The 18,204-nt window shown below is 38.6% G+C and overlaps 2 protein-coding genes across 6 annotated transcripts in view; both read right to left on the bottom strand.

Moving 5' to 3' along the window:
• TRAPPC13 (trafficking protein particle complex subunit 13) overlaps positions 1 to 18,204 on the bottom strand; it is a 31,159-nt gene that overhangs the window by 12,610 nt on the left and 345 nt on the right. For 4 of the 5 annotated variants that reach the window (XM_061619276.1, XM_061619285.1, XM_061619292.1 and 1 more), the window contains exons 1-6: positions 17,901 to 17,992; positions 7,912 to 7,980; positions 6,620 to 6,719; positions 5,056 to 5,140; positions 3,607 to 3,734; positions 2,655 to 2,727 (exon numbers count right to left, since the gene is read on the bottom strand). In XM_061619276.1, coding sequence (XP_061475260.1) covers positions 2,655 to 2,727; positions 3,607 to 3,734; positions 5,056 to 5,140; positions 6,620 to 6,719; positions 7,912 to 7,980; positions 17,901 to 17,946 — 501 coding nt within the window. In that variant the 5' untranslated portion in view covers positions 17,947 to 17,992. Of the gene's footprint in view, positions 1 to 2,654; positions 2,728 to 3,606; positions 3,735 to 5,055; positions 5,141 to 6,619; positions 6,720 to 7,911; positions 7,981 to 17,900; positions 17,993 to 18,204 lie in introns of those variants that run through there. The other variant, XM_061619306.1, reaches the window with a different exon arrangement.
• On the bottom strand, positions 10,589 to 17,979 carry SHLD3 (shieldin complex subunit 3). Its single transcript, XM_061619319.1, has 2 exons — positions 17,901 to 17,979; positions 10,589 to 12,116 (listed from the first exon to the last, which is right to left on the bottom strand). Exon 2 carries the CDS (start codon positions 11,986 to 11,988, stop codon positions 11,248 to 11,250), a length of 741 nt encoding a protein of 246 aa, XP_061475303.1. The 5' UTR covers positions 11,989 to 12,116; positions 17,901 to 17,979; the 3' UTR covers positions 10,589 to 11,247.

The following is an 18,204-nucleotide window of genomic DNA, read 5'->3' as shown; positions in this document are numbered from 1 at the left end:
ATCATTACAATAAGCCAAAGCATGTCAAGTATCAGATACAACAAATAAATAAAATGTCTTAACTTGCATATGAATAATTCTGACCTTGAAAACAAGATAGACTGTAAATGGACTTAAGTTATTCTTACTGAAGGCCCAGTCTCACTCAATGACACAGTGCAATGTTTTGAGGATTTGGGAGGGTGTTCTAGAAAGGTACTCTAACTTTTGAACTTTCCATTAACTACAGTGAACTTTTGAACTTTCCATTAACTACAGTGAACTTTTGAACTTCTCATTAACTCCAGTGATTTTCAACTGGTTCACATGTCACTATAACACACAGTTAAACTTAACAATGGTTTAAAAGTGAATGTGCAGTGTGCTGGTGCATTCTACTAAAAACAGAGATGCTTTGCTCCTCCTATGCTCCTGCTGGGAACCAAGAAGCGAGAGAGGAGCAAAGCATCTGTGATTTTACCAGCACACTGCATCTTTGCCTTGAACCTAAGATTAAATTTAACTATACTTTAAAACAAGTGCAAACAAGGCTCACCTGAGCAGTAGTTTAGGTTGAGCGCCCTATCATATTGCACAGATTAAGTTCCACATTTGCCAAACACACTTGCCATACTTTCACAGCTTTCTGACTGGACTAGTATACCTTTTATATGTTATTTATGTAGCTGTTAAAAGGCACAGGAACCCTACCAGACCCTTATGACACCAGATTCTTCTACATACAGAAACCTCATGCCTCAGAAGGCTTTTTTTCTCTGTGTTCTGAAGTTCTGACCCTAAAAGCAGTTTTGTTTAATTTGGAGAAGCTTTCAAATTAGAAGTCTTCACTTGGTTATTTACAAACTTACCAGAACAGAGGTTTCAAGATATGATTTCCCTCCCCTATACTCTGTGAGGTACTGACAACCCTGGCTTCTGCAGCTTTACCCATATCTATGTTATTTATTTATTTGGATTCATTTCAGTCTGACTTCTAACTTAGCTTACAGGCAACTTGATAGATGAACTACGCTAAGGAATTAACTGATAGCAAGTACAACCCTACTGATTCTCCTGGAACCCTCAGTGGCTCTTCATACTATTGACCATCTCTCTGGGGTTTGATTTAGGAGACATGGGCTTGGAAAAGTTACTTTTTTGAACTACAATGCCCATCAGCCCGATCCAGTGGCCATGCTGGCTGGGGCTGATGGGAGTTGTAGTTCAAAAAAGTAACTTTTCCAAGCTCTGTCCAAGGACTATGGACAATTCTGGAGGGATGGATCCAGAAGGTGGTGCTGGGAAATGTCTGATTCAACCTTATGGCACTGGCCTTTGGGGTGCCTCAGGCTCCATCTTATTCCCTATTGTTTTCAAAATGTACATGAAGCTGTGTGGATGGCACACAGCTCTACCTCTCTTTATCATCTACTAGTTCCAGGGAGGCAGTGGAAACCCGGTCTGGAGGCAGTTTTGGGATGGAGGAGACCAAGCAAGCTGACATTCAATCCAGACAAAATGGAAGCACTATCAGTTGGGAGAACTATCAGTCTGGATGGTTGTCTCCACCAGTTTTGGATGGGGTAGCACTCCCTCTGAAAAGCCAATAATGCAGTCTGAGGGCTCTCCTAGCTATGCAGGTGGTATCAGTGGCTAGAAATGCCTTTTACTAGCTTTGGCTGGTTTGCCAGTCTGTCTACAGAAAGCAGACTTGCCTCAGTTACACATGCCTCATTTACATCCACACTAGGCATTTGTAATGTGCTCTACAAGGGACTGCCTTTAATGATTGCTTGGAAACTTAAATGCAGCTGACCGGATTGCACCAACACTGTGCCAGCTACATTGCTGCCTATTTGTTTCCAGGGTCAATTTAACGTGCTGGATTTGACTGTAAAGCCTTGAATGGTTTGGGACCATGTTATGCAGGTCCCGAGACCGGCCTCAGAGGCCTTGCTCTCTAGCTTGCTGTCAAGGTCTATCAGACTGGTGCACACCCAGAGACACATATCTAGAATTCTGTCCCTAAGCTAGTATAATATGGCATGGATGAAGAACCTTTGGCCCTCCAGATGTTTCTGAACCACAACTCCCCATCAGCCCTAGTAAGCATAGCCAATGGCCAGGAAGATGGGAGTTGTTGTTCAGCAACATCTGGAGGGCCAAAGATTCACCACACCTGATATATGGCCATGTATAGTATGTATCTGCCTCTAAGTGGACTTTAAATGTTTGTTTCATGTAGTGTTTTATTGATGATTGTTAGCTGTTACCAATTTTTGTAAATGGCATTTTAAATTGTTTTATTTGTATTTGAGTTGTTTCTTCATTTTAATGTTTTGTAAGCTACCTTGGGATGATTTTTTGCCCTGGGTAAGTGATAAAATGTTATTAAATAAAATGCATAAATAAAATGTTGCTTACAGTGTATTTGCTTTGAATCATATTATCTTTCTTGTACTTCATCCCAGCACTGATGTGAGGTAAACTAGTACAGACAAACCTAACATTCAAGAAAACCTAAAAATCCTCCCACCCTCCCACTTTACCCTAGATATATTCTGGGCAAAGTTAAAAGCCTTGGCTGGCGGGTGATCAGGACAGAAGAGATAGAGATAGAAAAGAGGAGGTTATCTTCAATTACTGTCACACTACCAGCCATGTCAGTTTAATACCTGAAATTTGAAGAACTTTCTGAAGTACATCTTCTCACCTGTCTGTGTGGTGTAGCTTACCGCACACACCAAACTGAAAGAGACAAATGGTTTAATGGGTTTCAGCTACTTTTCAGTCTTGTATGCCTTTCCAGGGCTGGGATTTTTTTGGGGGGTGGGTGGGAGGAGTAAACAATACAAATTTGCAATGTATCACCTTTAGAATTGTGAATACATTTGGTAAATTATTTTCAAAACGGCAAAAATTAGGAAGGCTGTATCCAATGATGGCTTTGCACTAGTGGAAGCGTTTTCATTAACGCATGGTACCCCGTTTTCAGTAATCCCCTCTATCAACTTCTATATACTAGAAAAGGCTTTATATATATATATACATACATATAATGGATAATTATTTATATTTCCCACCCTTCACCAATAGGTCCTAGGGAGGGTTACAAAATCTAAAATAAAATATTAAAAAGAATTAAAACACATTTCAGTCACAAGAATAGGGTGGGTTCTTTTGGCAAGTACAGGGGGATGCATCGGGTGGGTCAGCAAAAGCCAGGTGCCCTGCCTTCTACCAGCCACCACTGAACCACAAAGAAAGAGACAAAAATCCCAAAATGCTGAGAGAAAATTTATTTCTTAGGAAGCCCAACGTGTTTCAAGTATATTGGGCCCTTGTCAGGGAATAAAATTGTCTGTAGATCTCTCTTATAGCAATGCTTAAATGGCAATTTTTAAAGCATTTTTGCTATTAGAGATCTCTACAGACAATTTTATCCCGATGAAGGCCCCACATGCTAGAGGCTGAAATGCATTGGACTTCTCTGAGAAATAAATTTTATGTCAGCATTTTGGAATTATTTTTCTCTTTCTTTGTGGTTCTTTGGATGCTGAACTGTTTGTGTTTCCAGCCACTACTGGACACAACCCTAAGTCTTGGGGAAAGTATTAGGTGTCTTACATGTGTGTCCCTATTTCCTTTACTTCATGGTGGATTACGTCATCGATGCAACAGTCTTGTTTGAGTTCTGCCACTGCAGCACTAGAGGCCGAAAGGTTTAAACGCTGCGAACTTGTCTGTAGGTCAGCCTTGGCATTAAGAACAAAAGCAGAGTAAACTGTTCAATAAAAGAGCAGATGAACTTTAAAAGATCCACTGAAAGGAATTGCTTTGCAACACTGCATGGGGAATTGTACCCAATGGGCTGGCCCAAAGTGCAGAAGGAAAATAGCCACTTGCACTGTTTGCATAATGCTTGTGCAAAGGTTCACAGTGCTATAGATAGGTAAATCCTAAGGCAGTTCTCATCTTCACATCTCACAAATGAAATAAATACTCAAGAGACACCAAGGCCATCCTGTAACTATATGGCTCATCTGTGATATGAAATCTAGGTTTTCCTAGCCAAAGTTTGGTACACTAACGGCTGAGTAACAACATCTGCCTTACTGTAGTTCTTATGAAATCAGGTAACAGTCAGTTCCAGAAGCCAGACATCCAGAATTAAATGTATCAGTAGATTGAGTAGTTATATCCAAAAAAAGAGGTGGCTGTTCCAACACCAGCTGCACAACGGAGGTTGTTAAATGGTTTTGATGATTAAAAATAGCTACTTGCTCTAATTGATTTTACAAGCCATCTTTCCCAAGGCATTCATTCAAAATCTGGGAACAATCCATCAGGAAGATGTACAAACATTGCTGAAGCAAAACATTCACGCTTAAACTATGGTGTTTATAACAGTAGACCTTTCCAGTAGATTATACTTTGAGAGGGTAGCAAAAGGGCAGAGCAAAGCTACTTTTAGCCTTTGCCTTAAAAATATTTAGCAATAAAATAAAATAAAATTATGAACAGAAAAAATATGCCCTTACAGTTTTTCCTGTTACTTTTGCAAGCAACCCTGTTTTTGTTGTTTTGTTGTTGTCACCCTGGTTCACTGAAAAATATTTGTGGATTAGAAACATTGCCCTTTATATGATGGCCCAAGGGAAAAATTCCTGAGAAATGTTTTCTCTAGCCTAATAACCTTCTCTGAACATGAAATTATCTGCTTTCTGTTAGAAGATGCTTACCTATATATAAAATATAGAACAGCACTATATGCTTTAGCTGCAAGGAAACTCTGAGGAGAAAGAACTAGTGAAGCATCATGTTCAAGAGTTTTAAGAGTGTTCCTAGTTAATTTCAGCTTAAATTGGATTTTGCTGTATTGTATCAAATGTTCTACATAATCATATTCATTTCATTATTGTATTATCTATTTTTGTTCTATTGTATACAATGGAATATATATTTTAACACTATCAGGCCAATGGCTAGTACATTAAATTTGTTGACAATGATGACTAGAAACACTTATAACTGATAAATTGTCTTAATACACAGACTTGAAGCTAGATGACATACCTTTACTAAAATATCTTTTACCACTTGGTGACTGTCATTATGTACGCTAATATAGCTGGAAAATGTCTCTCCTAAGAATATGTTTCTGTTCAAAGAAGAGAGGAGAAAAGAATACTGTTAAAACCATTGCTTCAAAAAAGACATACATGTCTAAAATATATTATTGTTTACTTTTAACAGCTGCATAGATTTCTGTTATAGCACCATGAAAGCCACATTCATGGAATTCCTCTTCTGCATCTTCCAGCATTAATGATATTGCAGGCACTGCCTTGGAATGAATAAAGAGTTCCGAAGACAAACCTGTGGATGCGGTGCTTAAGATAGAGTCTAGCCCCAGCAGAGTGCTGAACAAGGACAGACAAATTGAAAATAAAACTGAGGTAACTAGGGCAGGCAGTTCAGGATGGGTGCGTTTGTGTTGTCCAGGTTTTAAAAGGGGATTAGGCAAATTTATGGAAGATAAGGATAACAATGGTGACTAGTCATAATGGCTATATGTTGCCTTACAGTTCAGAGACAATATTCCTCTGAACACCAGTTGCTGCATGGGGAATCAACAGCGGGAGAGAACTGCTGTTAAGTTCTGCTCAGGGGTGTAGTCATGTTAGGGTCTCAGGAGGTCTTAGCCCATTTACTTTTTTGGGAGAAGGGTCCCAATGTCTCTAGTGTCCTACGAGGCAATCAGCATGATAGGGGAATATGCTAGCCACTAAGAAGAGTTTTCTTACTTGCTTCTTTCTCCTTTCCTGCTGATTGGAGCCAATCAGAGTGAAAGGAGGTGAGTCACTAAGAAGCCTCTTTTCAGTAGCTAACACTCTCCCCTTTCATGCTGATTGGCTCCTACAGGCATCTGCTGTTGTGGGGGAAGGCATTGACAAAGGATCTCATTCTCAACCCAGCAGCAAAAGAAAAAAGGGGGAGTGTGCATGGCTATGACTATCATGAAGGGACCCTGCACTTCTGAATTTGCCACTACATTACTGGTTCTGCTTCTAGGCCTTCCATAGACCTCTGACTGATCACTGTGGAAAAAGCAATGCTAGACTAGATAGGTTTGGTCAAACTCAGAAGGGCTCTTCTTACATCCCAGTTAGTCATTGAAATGCACAACTTTGGATTTTCAAGAGAATCACCGTCGTGCCTGAATGTGAATGTTCAGAATCTGATAGTTGCTAGCTTTACTTTTTCCTCACCAATTCCATTTAACAGGAGGATTAAAATCCCATCATGACTGTTTACTCAGACATACTACCGATTCAAAGTTAGAAATCATGATATATGGCTTCCTAACCCTAGACATGACTACTGCAATACAGCAACATGAGAGGCACTTGCAAACAATTTGTGACTGCAAAAAAGAAGTCAAGGGAATGGTATGCTTTATCCATAGGAAGGATAAAGAAAGGACAAGGACGATGGGTTTCGGCTGCAGGACGAAGAGCACTTACTTGGAAACAAGTACCATTGAAATCATTGGGATTTACAAGATTAAGATTATCCTTTGATCCTGTACACGACACTATTATCTCAATAAATCTACAGTTCTATATGCAGTTCTTACCCAAAATTCTGAGGCAAAGTCAACATTTCCCCAAGCATTAATGTTTCTGCTCCTTTTACAGTGGAAGGATCATCTTTCATTAACTGGTTAAATAGATCTCCTGTAGTAATATAAAATTATCTGTCAGGCCCACTACATTTAGTGCCATCAGTTGAGTAAACATTTCAATATATTTGTTGCTAGCTTTTAATTAAATTTACTTAAAATTGTGTATGAAATGTTAGTTAACATACAACTAGAAAGTGACATTCGTTGTTAGAAGAACATTTAAATTTTTTGTCATTCTAAATGGCGGAATTCTACACAACCATGTAATGATTTCAGTAGATTGTAACTTTTAATTGTTCCATAAATCTTACTGTTAAAAAAAGGAAGAACAGTTGAACGTCCAACAGCAACATATTTGCTATCTTTGGAAGAAATAGCCATGTTAAGCTTCTTTCTTCTCCAGTTTGAAAAAGAGATTTGAAGTGTTCATGTATCTGCACAGTGATGAGACTCTTCAATGGTTTCACATTATTGAGTTTTTAACTTCTTGTTAGCTGCACAGTGCATCCTAACACACACACACCTGCCATGTTGATGGGTGGAGGGCCTTAGAACAGCGCATAGGTGTATTCCCACTAGCTTCTGCTGATGGAGAGAAGCACTGCTGGGGGTCCCTGCTGGGGGTGGTGGGAGCTTTCACTGCTGCAGGGACTCAAAGCTTTGCTCTGGAGGATGAAAAGCTGCTGCTAGCAATCCTCCTGCAGCAGGAGCCAGCCCTGAAATGGGAAGCTTGGGTGTGGGGCACCAAAAAGTTTTGAATCCAAAACTGCTGGAGCTGGCACAGCAAAAAAAGAAGAGCTGTCCTCTTCCATCCTGGCCAGTGCAAATGGCAGGGCTTTGGATGCAGCAGCAGATCCACTGCTCTGCCCTGCTGTTCCAGGCTGCGGTTTGAATTGCTGTTTGGGATTAAAATTGATGGAATATTTCAGGAATGAAAGCCTAATTTGATACCATGTATCAAATTAAAGCATTTAGACCTATATTTGCATTTGCAGATGGTTTCATTTTTGCAAAAATGGTTCCTTCTTCTTTCACAGTGAATACTGAGATTCTACCTAATGAAGAGAGAAAAATTAAATCAAAACTGTTTCATTCTACCTAGATCTAAATTCAATGGAAACTGTTTCATTTCTTCTCAGAATTCAAGCTTTTTCAGATGTGCATTGACTTTTTAAATAAACAAACTGCCTTCAGAACGTAAATCTAAGCTACTAAGTATTATTTAACACTGAAACATAATTTACCTGGCAAGTCTCTCTCTTCACAGGTCACAGGGATATTGGTGAACAAAGTAGGCTTGGTCAACCTCATTACTGTGAATTTAGAAAGCAAATTCCACATTAATCATTACAATTTCACAAGCTCAACTTCTTTAACTTCAAAATAAAAATCATAGTGCTTGTTCACATATTACTTCATCCCTGGCATTCTGTCGGAGTTAAGGCTAGCATATCTGACAAAATCACTTCCTTCTACTCCCATGACACAGGGTAGAAGTTAGCAAATAAAATGGGAGTTATCTTGTGCATTTACCTGAACATGGGATCTCCCTCACCCTGCAACGTAGTTCCCACTGCTAGAGAGATATTACAAAGGCAATTCAAGTAGAACATGTGTGAAGCAGAGCTACTACAGGAAATTTTATGTTGGCCATCTTGTTCATCTTAGAGAATATTTATTTAAAATATTTTATCCCACCTTTCCCCACACGACTGCAAAAGGTGGCTAACAAAAGATTTAAAAAAATCAATTTAAACATATAACAAAATAAATGAAGCCAGTAAGACAGCTTTAAACAATAAAGACAGAATTAAACCATCAGTAATTAAGGACTTGGAAGAATAAAGTTGTCTTCACTGGTACCTAAAGGCTTCTAGTCTAGGGATCTGCCAAGAACCTTTGAGAAGAGCATTCTGTAACCAGGGCACCAAAGCCCTAACTGCAACTTACACCCATCTAACCTCTGAGGGCAGGAGCACTTAGAGCACGGTCTCTCACAAAAAACATTCCAACTTCAAATAGATAAGTATAGGAATAGCCAGCTTTTCAGATACCCAGTACCAATAATTCATGTTTTAAATAATGTTCATGTATGTGGAGAAGATGGGATGTTGGTGGGAGTGATGTGAAACTGAGACATTGTTCAGCTCCTGTTTCTGAAGTAGGTTATGGGAATGAGTTGGAGGTGCAATGAGTTACTTTTGATTCAGAGTGATCAGGAGATCATATGAGTATTGTTACTGATGGGATTGTCCTTGAATGCCTGAAGTCCTGATAAGACTTGGAAGTGTTTGGGGTTGTTTAATATAAAGGTTGTAACTTTCAGAATGTAGAGTGCCCCAATATATTGCAACGTATTTTTTAAAAAGAATGGTAATGAATTTCAGTGGCTTATTGGTAACTACTACAATCCAATGTCAAATCAAAGCATGGAAAATACAATCATTTCAGTGGTTTCTGCTTATATTCCACTTTTTGTGCCCGTACTGAGCCTCACAAGAAAATGAAATTGGGTATAATGTGCAAACAACTAGAAATGCAGCATGTGTCCATTTGTGTGGATACCTGAGCAAAGACAAAGCATGCATAACCACAATCCACCACCACCACTAAAAGTATTGAAATAAAAGTTTTAAGTTTTAGGATGATTATTGAAGCTTGCAAAAATCTTTCTAACAAAACACAACACTTATAACCACCTTAGTCCTAATCCAGCTATGTTGAGAGTACTTTTTGTAGGTACTCTTGTTTGATCCAAAGGACTATTGACTCCCCCTGGATGTTGTTCTTCTAAGGTAAGTACCAATTAATCACTATCTTCCCCATTCATTGAAATGGAGAGATACTGAGGTGGGATAGCAGAAACTTGCCAGGGCTTCAACTACCCCCACCTCGAACTCTCCTCCAAGAAAGTCTTCAAGATGCCAGATGACTCAATCAGAGAAAAAGTAATGCAAATTTTAAAAAATTCTTAGAGCCATGCTCAACCACTTGCTCAGGTGGGCTTTGTTCAGATGGTTCAAACCCCCTTTATATTAGCATTAATGAAACCAATTTAACTAAGAACTGATGCAGCTTAAAAGTTAATTGTCTAGGTTTATGAACTTACAAAAAAAAGATTCTGTTGACTTTTTCTAGTTCTCAAGAGATACAGATGGCAATCAGACACTCCTGTGGAGTTCTACCAAAGTCAGAGGTTCTCCAACAAGAAGAATTTATGTATGAGGGTGTTTTACAAAAGACACAAATGTAAATATAGGATGAACTAAGATGGCACAAAGTGTAAAACTTACTCATTACCACCCCAATGTATTGACTGCAATAGAATTCTACTGACTGCAAATTCTATTGATTGCAATAGAAATTAGTTCCAAATAACCATGTTTAGATTGCAGACATATTCTAAAGGACTAAGAATACACAGAAGTCTTTGCTCTTTAGCGAGCATAATAGCCAGTACAACAACAGGAAACAGCTCAGCTTTCATACTTGCTGCCATCACTGACAATTATGAGCTATAGAGAGGGCCTTTTCAGTTGTGGCTTCCCATCTGAGGAATATGCTCCCCAGTGAGGTCCGCATGGTGCTGTCATTGACATCTTTTCAGTGAAGTAACTTTTCTCCCAGACATTTGATAGATTGATATGTTTTGTTTTTAATATGCTGCCAAACCTTCCTGTGGCTGTGTGTGGGCCGTATTGCTATTGTTTTGTTGTTTATATAGTCTGTTTTATTTATTTTGTTATAATATTGTGTAAGTGGTTTGGAGATCTTTGGGTATCAAGCGACTAATAAATCTAATAATAAATAATAGTAATCAAACATAGGCCAAACACACAAAATGGGAAGTATCAGTATGATGGATCTCATATAATTAAATTTGAGGAATTATTACTCAGACACAACAGCCTTTGCCTTTATTGTTCAGTAGTTCTAGACAAATAATTTCAAATACAAATGAGATAACAACAGATGTGGGAAGTCAATTCTTTCAATGCATTACTATTACAAGGGGTATTCCTCTTATAAGAGAAGTAGTCAGACTTTGAGAACTTAGAACAAAGCACAATCCAGTCAGTTTGCTTGAGAAGATGTCCTGGGTTTGCCTCCAATTTTCACTGAATCTATACATTTTTAAAAAGTCAGTCCTCTAATCAAAAAGGTACATCCACAGGTGACATGGCTTACTACAGTTCAGAAGCATTGCTAGATGATGGACACTAGCACTAGATCTCTTCACATGAAGAAAGAAGGCTACAAGGAGTGCATTTAGTGAGATTGCTTGAGCCATAGGCTACCACAATTCAGTACACACAAAAATATAAAATACATGTAAAAACACAAGTTTATTTAATACGTTTCAACAAAGGTATTTCATCAATATGCAGAAAGCAACAAAGGAGTGCATCTAGTGTTCCATAAAACAAAATGTTGGCATTTCTAGTCATGCAGAATGAGAAATACCTAGAATAAGCTAGGTAGGATCCTGCCTGCTCCTCATCACTAATTTTAAAAGTTTTTAAAACTATTTAAAATAGAACATTTCACAGAAAATAGCATTGTTTTGTTCTGGCTTAAAGTTACAAACTGTGTATGATTCCATATTTGTGCACAAATAAATTTATTTTCCCCTTAAGATTTAATTTTTCTCTAAGGTTGTTGGCAACATGTTCACAGTACAGTATGTCACAGAAAACTGAAATCTGCCCCTCACATCTCTGGATCATAGCATTACAAGATGGAAGTTCCTTGTGTTTGATCATTGTGTTGATCTTTACCCAAACGTCCTCCAATGTTTGATTATTAATAGTAGATGGTTCAATTATCCACTGTGCTCTATAGAATGCATGTAGCTTTAATTTTTCTAAAGTGCTCTGCAGTTCTCTAGATAAAGGGAGAATCTTGTTTTTGAGCTTAGAGTTGGGAACAGATACACTCCAAGACCTCCTCAGCTTCTGTTTGCAATTTGCTGATTGCTTTCCCAAATTGCTCACATCATTTTTTTCAAGCTCGGCTTGTAAAGACTCTCCAGCTTTTATATCAGGATGAAATTCCTCAAGTCCTTCAGTACAGTCATAAGATGGGGAGCTGCAAAGAGTTTCTAGGGCTGCAAAATGTCGCTTCACTTGTTCTACTTCTTCAGCAGAAATAACTGGAGACTTTCTTTTAGGCTTGAGGGGAAGTTTGCACAAGTCATTTGGAAACCAGGATATGAAGCTAGGAAGCTTCCGAACAGGAAATTCCTTCAGTGCTTCTTCTGTGATTTTTTGCAATGCTGTGGGATCCCTTTGCCATGCTCGATAGTGCAGAACAACCTCCATGCTTGTACAACAGAAATCCACATTTTTATTTTAAAATTCCTTGGATGACAGCTTCATCACTAAAGATGTTGTCACTTAAAAAGAATATTTTCATGTCGTGTGCTGTGCAGTTCAGAAGAAAACAGGACCTACAGCAGAAGTATTGTAAGTAATAAGATACGCTAGCAGCTTTTCCCACTAAAATTTGTCATCATAGTGAGCCAGTTTTTGCTAGAAAATTTTGTTAACGGATGTAATGCACTGCAAATGAATGCTACTGGAAACAGTACCCCCTCCCAGCCTAATTACCTGCTTTTTGTTTCTCTAAGCCATCTGGTTCTACTACTACTTCAAGTTCAAACCAGAGTGCTACAGGGGTTTCTCCTATACAGAAATTAAACAAGTGAGATGCACCCACTGAAAAGGAGCTGTGCTCCAGTACCAACCTTCTCTGTCTGTATATTCAGACACTTCTTTGAAGGCCAAATAATACATTACCTTAAACATATAGCTTGGCATTGCACAACTACTTTTTCCAACTGTACACTGACATCTGATTGAGGAATGTCCTCCCCTCATAGACTCAACTGACGTAAACACTGATTGGTTTTTAGGCATCTTGAAAAGAGATTTTTTTATTGAACCAGGCATTTCATTAGTTGACTGGAGATGTTTTGTCACTCTTGTGGCACTGTGATGTAAATCTGATTTACTGCTGTTGGGGTTTGATTTTTCAGATTCTTAATTTTATTATGTATTATATAGTTTTATGCGGTACTCTGCTCTGGGATTGATTTTAATGAACAGTGGGTTGTAAATTACCTAAATAAATAAACAGCAGCCACAGGAGAGGGACAATCCAGACCACGAATGCAGTGCAAGGGGGAGGGGATTAATTCTTTTACTTCCACACTGTGGTCCTGGTGACAGTTCCTCCAGCTGCTATTTGTCACAGGTGGGAAGCTTCAATCCAGCAGTAAAGTAGCTGTTGCTTACAATTCTAAGAAGAGAAAAATATAGCTGAGCTGGAATGTTAATATAGTAGGATAATAATTGAAAAACAGGAAGAGGAGCTGGGAGGGCTGAAATTGGCCTTAAGATCATTACCTGTATTATGTATTTCCTTCACAGAAATGATTTATGTTCATGAAGACATCTGAAGTATGTGCATATGCATGGGGTTACAACTATATATTGGACAGTACTGACTATGCTATTGGTGTCACAATGGAAGATGATGATGATGATTAGAATTTATTACTGGCCCTTCACCCAGAGGTCTCAGGGCAGGTTGTAATAATTTTAAAACATATAATTAAAACAATTAAAAACAATCTAAACAACATCACAGAAAATAAGGTGGCTCCTAAAAATATACATCTCAGGTGTCAAAGGCCAGGGTAAAGAGGTGTATCTTTAGCATTCGCTGAAAGTTGTACAATGAAGTTGCCAGATGTACCTCAGTGGGGAGGGAGTTTCACAGCTTAGGGGCTGCCACAGAGAATGCCCTCTCCCGGGCCACCACCACCCCAAGCTTCCAAGGGTGGCAGAATGACCAAAAGCACCCCCCCGATCTCAACACCCAAGAGGGTCTTGTAGGGAAGAAGGTTGTCTTTTGGGACGTTCAGAACATTCAGGAATTCATCAGATTTTGTAAATCTCCAAGGGTGACCATCTCAATGGGTCCCCCACCCTTGCAGAGTTATAACAGTTTTCTCAGTTTTACAGCAGGGGGGCTAAAGAAAAAAGTCTCAAAGGAGGGTCCCTGGAAGAATGTGCTAGTCTGACCCAATATCACAAAAGGGTGCCTATTCGAATCCTATAAGACGTGGTTGGCTAGCCTGTAGCTCTCTAGATGTTGGCCTGCAACTCCCTTTGTGCCTGACCACTGGCCATTTTGGACAAGGTTGATGGACGTTAGAGTCCTTCAACATCTGGAGGGCCACAGATATAAGAAGCCATCCTGAAAAGGATTTTGAAATTTGAATAAAAGGTGTTAAACTTCGACAAACATTCTTCCATAAATCTACACCTTTCCCTCCTTCCTTTGAAGGCCCTTTTTCTTCTTGCTCTGCAGTTTTTTAGAACTTCAACTTTCTGTATAAGTACTTTCTGTACCTAGTGTCAATTTTAGGTAACTATGAATGATATATCTTTATACCTATAAATGCCTCAGTATAATTGCCTGATACTGCATGATATGAACAGGTAATTGTAAATACAAAGTGGTATTTTTACTACAAGTTCAACTAAAAGAAATATGTCCCAGGTTTCTCTAGTAAAGTTATCCCAGATCTACTGGCTGCTGCTAAGATTAAAGGCACCTGTGTCACATCCCTCCTTCCAAGAATGGGAGAGCTCAGAAAACCAGTGGAAGGAGAGTTGCAGGACCCTTTTTGAGCTTGGTACCCATAGCGATGAGCCACAGGGGGAAAAATACTTTGCAGGGATTTGTAAAGATCAAGAGGTAGGATTAGCACCCACACTTCCTCCAGAATCCACAACATATTCTGAACATTATGGTACTATGCTAAGCGTCTAAGTTTGAAATATTTCATATTCATAGTTAGATTTTGAATATTGACACATAAACCAATACATTGTCAACAACACTTTGCTATCCCAGGTGGTAAAAATAACGTGTTTTAATTAAAAAAAAACACCTAAGAGCAAAAATCACTTAAGTTTCAAACTAGAGGCCAACAGCAATTACAAAAGATATATTTTAAAAATGATATTTGAAAGAGTGTTCAAAAACAGCATGACATAGCGGCAAAGATGCATATTTCAATTATTACCATTAGATATCCTGGGATGTGTGAATTTAAAAATTCACAAATGCATTATGAACTGACAGGAAGTCAAATCCTACACAGAGGATGCACATCACTTTATCCATGTCAGAGGAGGAAAGGAGATGGAAGACTGTGTAGTTTAGTGTTACATCCAAACGCAAGAAGTGAATTGAATATGCCACCCCACCAGATCTTAAGCCCACAATTAACGTAAGATTACTGAATTCTGTAAAGAAAAAATGTCTGAGCAATATTGCACATTTTTAATGATAGGTCAAGTCTGTGTAACTAGTTTCATAAGGAGGCAGAGAGGCAGTGGCTGTTGAATGCTTTACTGATCAGTTATCACTGTATCTTGCTAACTGGAGAGGTTTCTCCAGTAGCATCTACCTCTTTTCTTGCAGCTACATATTTATACCATGAGTTATCCACCTGAGTTTGTGTTTTGTTTATTTGGTCCATTTTCCCTTCTTGCATTAATTGTATTTCTTGACTTGCATCTTTATTGAAACTGAGTACTTTTAAAAAAAAAGAAATGCATCCCTTTGCTGAACCTGCAAAAACATATATTGCCATGAAATACCTTAAAAGCAATTTTGCCTACAGAAATTGATTGAAATCATGCGTAATGATGTCCCTACACTCTCACTTTCCCACAGAAAACTATTTCAAAAAGACTGTCTTTCTTACTGACTCACAAGTTGTCAGACGTTGGAGGAATACAGAGATAGGAGATAACGAAGGTTCCAGACCAGGCTCCTAATCAATGCTTAGCCACTATGATTCTCCAATATCTAATTCTTACTGCCCATTTTCTTTCCATGGAATCTTTCCATGTATATAGTTTTGGTACTAAACTCAAAGTCATCAAACTAGTATGTTCATGGTAAAGTCACACAACCAGGACTTCAGGGAAAGGGGAGGGGAGAAATATCAAACTAGTTGCATTAAGCTTTTATATTATTATTATTCTTCAAACTAAGATTGCAGAAATGTTTTTCTAAACAGCTGGAACTGTGTCACCAAGAATGAAGTGTACTGGAAGGATTAAGGGATTCCCTCTTTAAGAGCAGATTATATCCAAGCTTTGACATGTCTTCTTTCAAGGGAATGTTCCATTTACCAGGACACCAGAGCTGAAAAGAAGATAGTTGGCCCTCCTTTTTCAAAACACTCATGTTGCATTGTACTCTATATGCCATCCATAGTCTTGCAGCAGCCTCACTTGGTTTAGAAATGATTATATGTCATCCCATCTGAATGTTTGTTCTGCACTAACACTATCCCTCCTAGCTCAGCTGGACAAGCACAAGGAAAGCCTACCAATTTAACGTTTCACAATACATTATGAAATGTAGTTCTCACTAATAGAGAACCTTCAACAAAACTGTAGTTAAAACACACATACCACTGATCTGGAAGTGATTATATATATTTCAGTGGTTCCTAAAGTTTTTTTTTACCCACAGACCCTTAAAACTTCCTGATGTTCTTGACAGACCAGTCAATGATTTTTTTCTGCCAGGTGTAGCAATATTAATGTTAAATATGCTATACTAAATGCTTTATGATTTTTAATTGTATTTTATTGCTTCTTTTATTTTTATTGTATTTCATTCTATTAGAATTTGCATTCCAAAGAATTCAATTCGTAATACAATAAAATACAATTTAAGAAATAAAAGAAGCAAAAAATTCCAGTTACGATCTATATGAATGTTTAATACAAACATGCTGTGGACCACTAGAATGAAGCTTATGGAGCACCAGTGGTCCACAGACCACAGTTTGGGAATGGATCAGTTTCATTTATTTATTTATAAGAAATCTAGAAACGTTGTGAGAGAAATGCATATAATGTGTTGCTTTTTCAGGATATGTTAAGGATAAATAAAATGTGTGATTTTATTGTTCAAAATAAATAATTACTCAATTGATAGGTTGCAGTAGATATTCTACAGAGGCTGAAGCTGAGGCAAGTAAAAGAAAAGGGACTTTTTCTTTGAACAGGATATGATTAACCACAAGCTATGAGGCTGTAGCTGCTCTGTTTGCTTTGTAGACAAACTTAATTTTAAAATAGATAAAGGACTCATGCTTGGCTAATTTAGAGGAGGTTTTATTTCTTTGCTTGATGTAAAGAGGAGTAATTAAATAATAGATTGTTTTAAATGACTGTTTCATAGATTGACCTTAGGCAAGACGTTGCTAGGTAGAAGGGGGGTTTTCACCCATAAGGATAGAAGAAGATAAGATGGCCATCTGGAACACAGACAGATGAAACTTGTTTGTGGTCAAAATTGGTTTTAATAATAAAATGGGGATTTTTGCTTGACAGAATTATAGGGAAATTTTACTTTGCTTGACGTAATGGGAGTGTTTTAAAGATATTCTGCTTAATTAATATTTACATAATAAATATTGGTATGGGGCAATGTAGAATTAAGTAATAAGAAATCTAAATAGGGATGGGACTTCATTAAGACGTTCTTCGGATAAGATTGTAAACCCTGCCTCTGGCCAATCAGGAGGCAGGGGAGGGAATCATAGCGTCAGGCTAGGGGATAAAAGTCTGTATCAATGTCATGTTGGGTGTGTCTGCCTTCTGGTAGGACACCCGTCCTTGCAAGTACGAAATAAAAGCTTTTAAAATTGATTCACACTTGTCTCTGTTGTGGGTCTTCCACAGGAGACCATTTTTGGGGTCTCATAGGGGGTTTTTCCCTTAAGGAAAACCACGTTAAAACTACGTTTCTTACAGTTGGGAGAATTGACAAGGGTTCGTTTCAGTTTCCCAGATCTTTATTCAATGAACTGTATAAGCAGTCAGAATATGGAACTAATTTTTTTTAAAAAGGTTACCTCTGCTCCTCCAAATAAGCTGCGGACCACCCACAAGCCTCACCTGCTGACTCCTACCAGGTTTAGCTAAACCATGGCTACCTCTTTAGTCTTCTAAAAACAGTACCTAAGGAAAGCATCCCAAAAGGTAAGTGAGGTGGGATCTCTGCCCGCCACACACAATTCTCTCCGTCCTGGCCCTTTTCGGATATACCTTAGTTACTAAGCCTCAGGCCAGGTCGAAATCAGGGGAAGAAACAGGCGGGGAACAGATATGTAAGAGGCGAGGGCCGGTACCTTTCAGGGCCAAGAGATGCTCCTGCTTCGGCTGGGTAACATCCATCGTCTCAGTCTTTCCTGTTTACGGAATCAGCCGAGACCAAAGTTCTTCCAGTCGGAAACAGAAATACGCCGCGCCAAACGAGAGGAATTCTCCTCTATCTTCCCCCAGCTGTGTTTCTCGCAATGCAAGTCACTACCGCAATCTCTTCGCAAACTACAACCCCCAGCCTGCTCTTCAGCAACGACTTTGATCTTCCTTGTCGGCTTCCGTATTTCGAGAATCCTCAGCTCCCTAAGGATGGATTCCGTAACGTCAGAG

The sequence above is a fragment of the Rhineura floridana genome, chromosome 1 (assembly GCF_030035675.1).
Source record: "Rhineura floridana isolate rRhiFlo1 chromosome 1, rRhiFlo1.hap2, whole genome shotgun sequence".
Classification (NCBI taxonomy): domain Eukaryota; kingdom Metazoa; phylum Chordata; class Lepidosauria; order Squamata; family Rhineuridae; genus Rhineura; species Rhineura floridana.
This window is presented reverse-complemented; position numbering and strand designations above follow the sequence as displayed.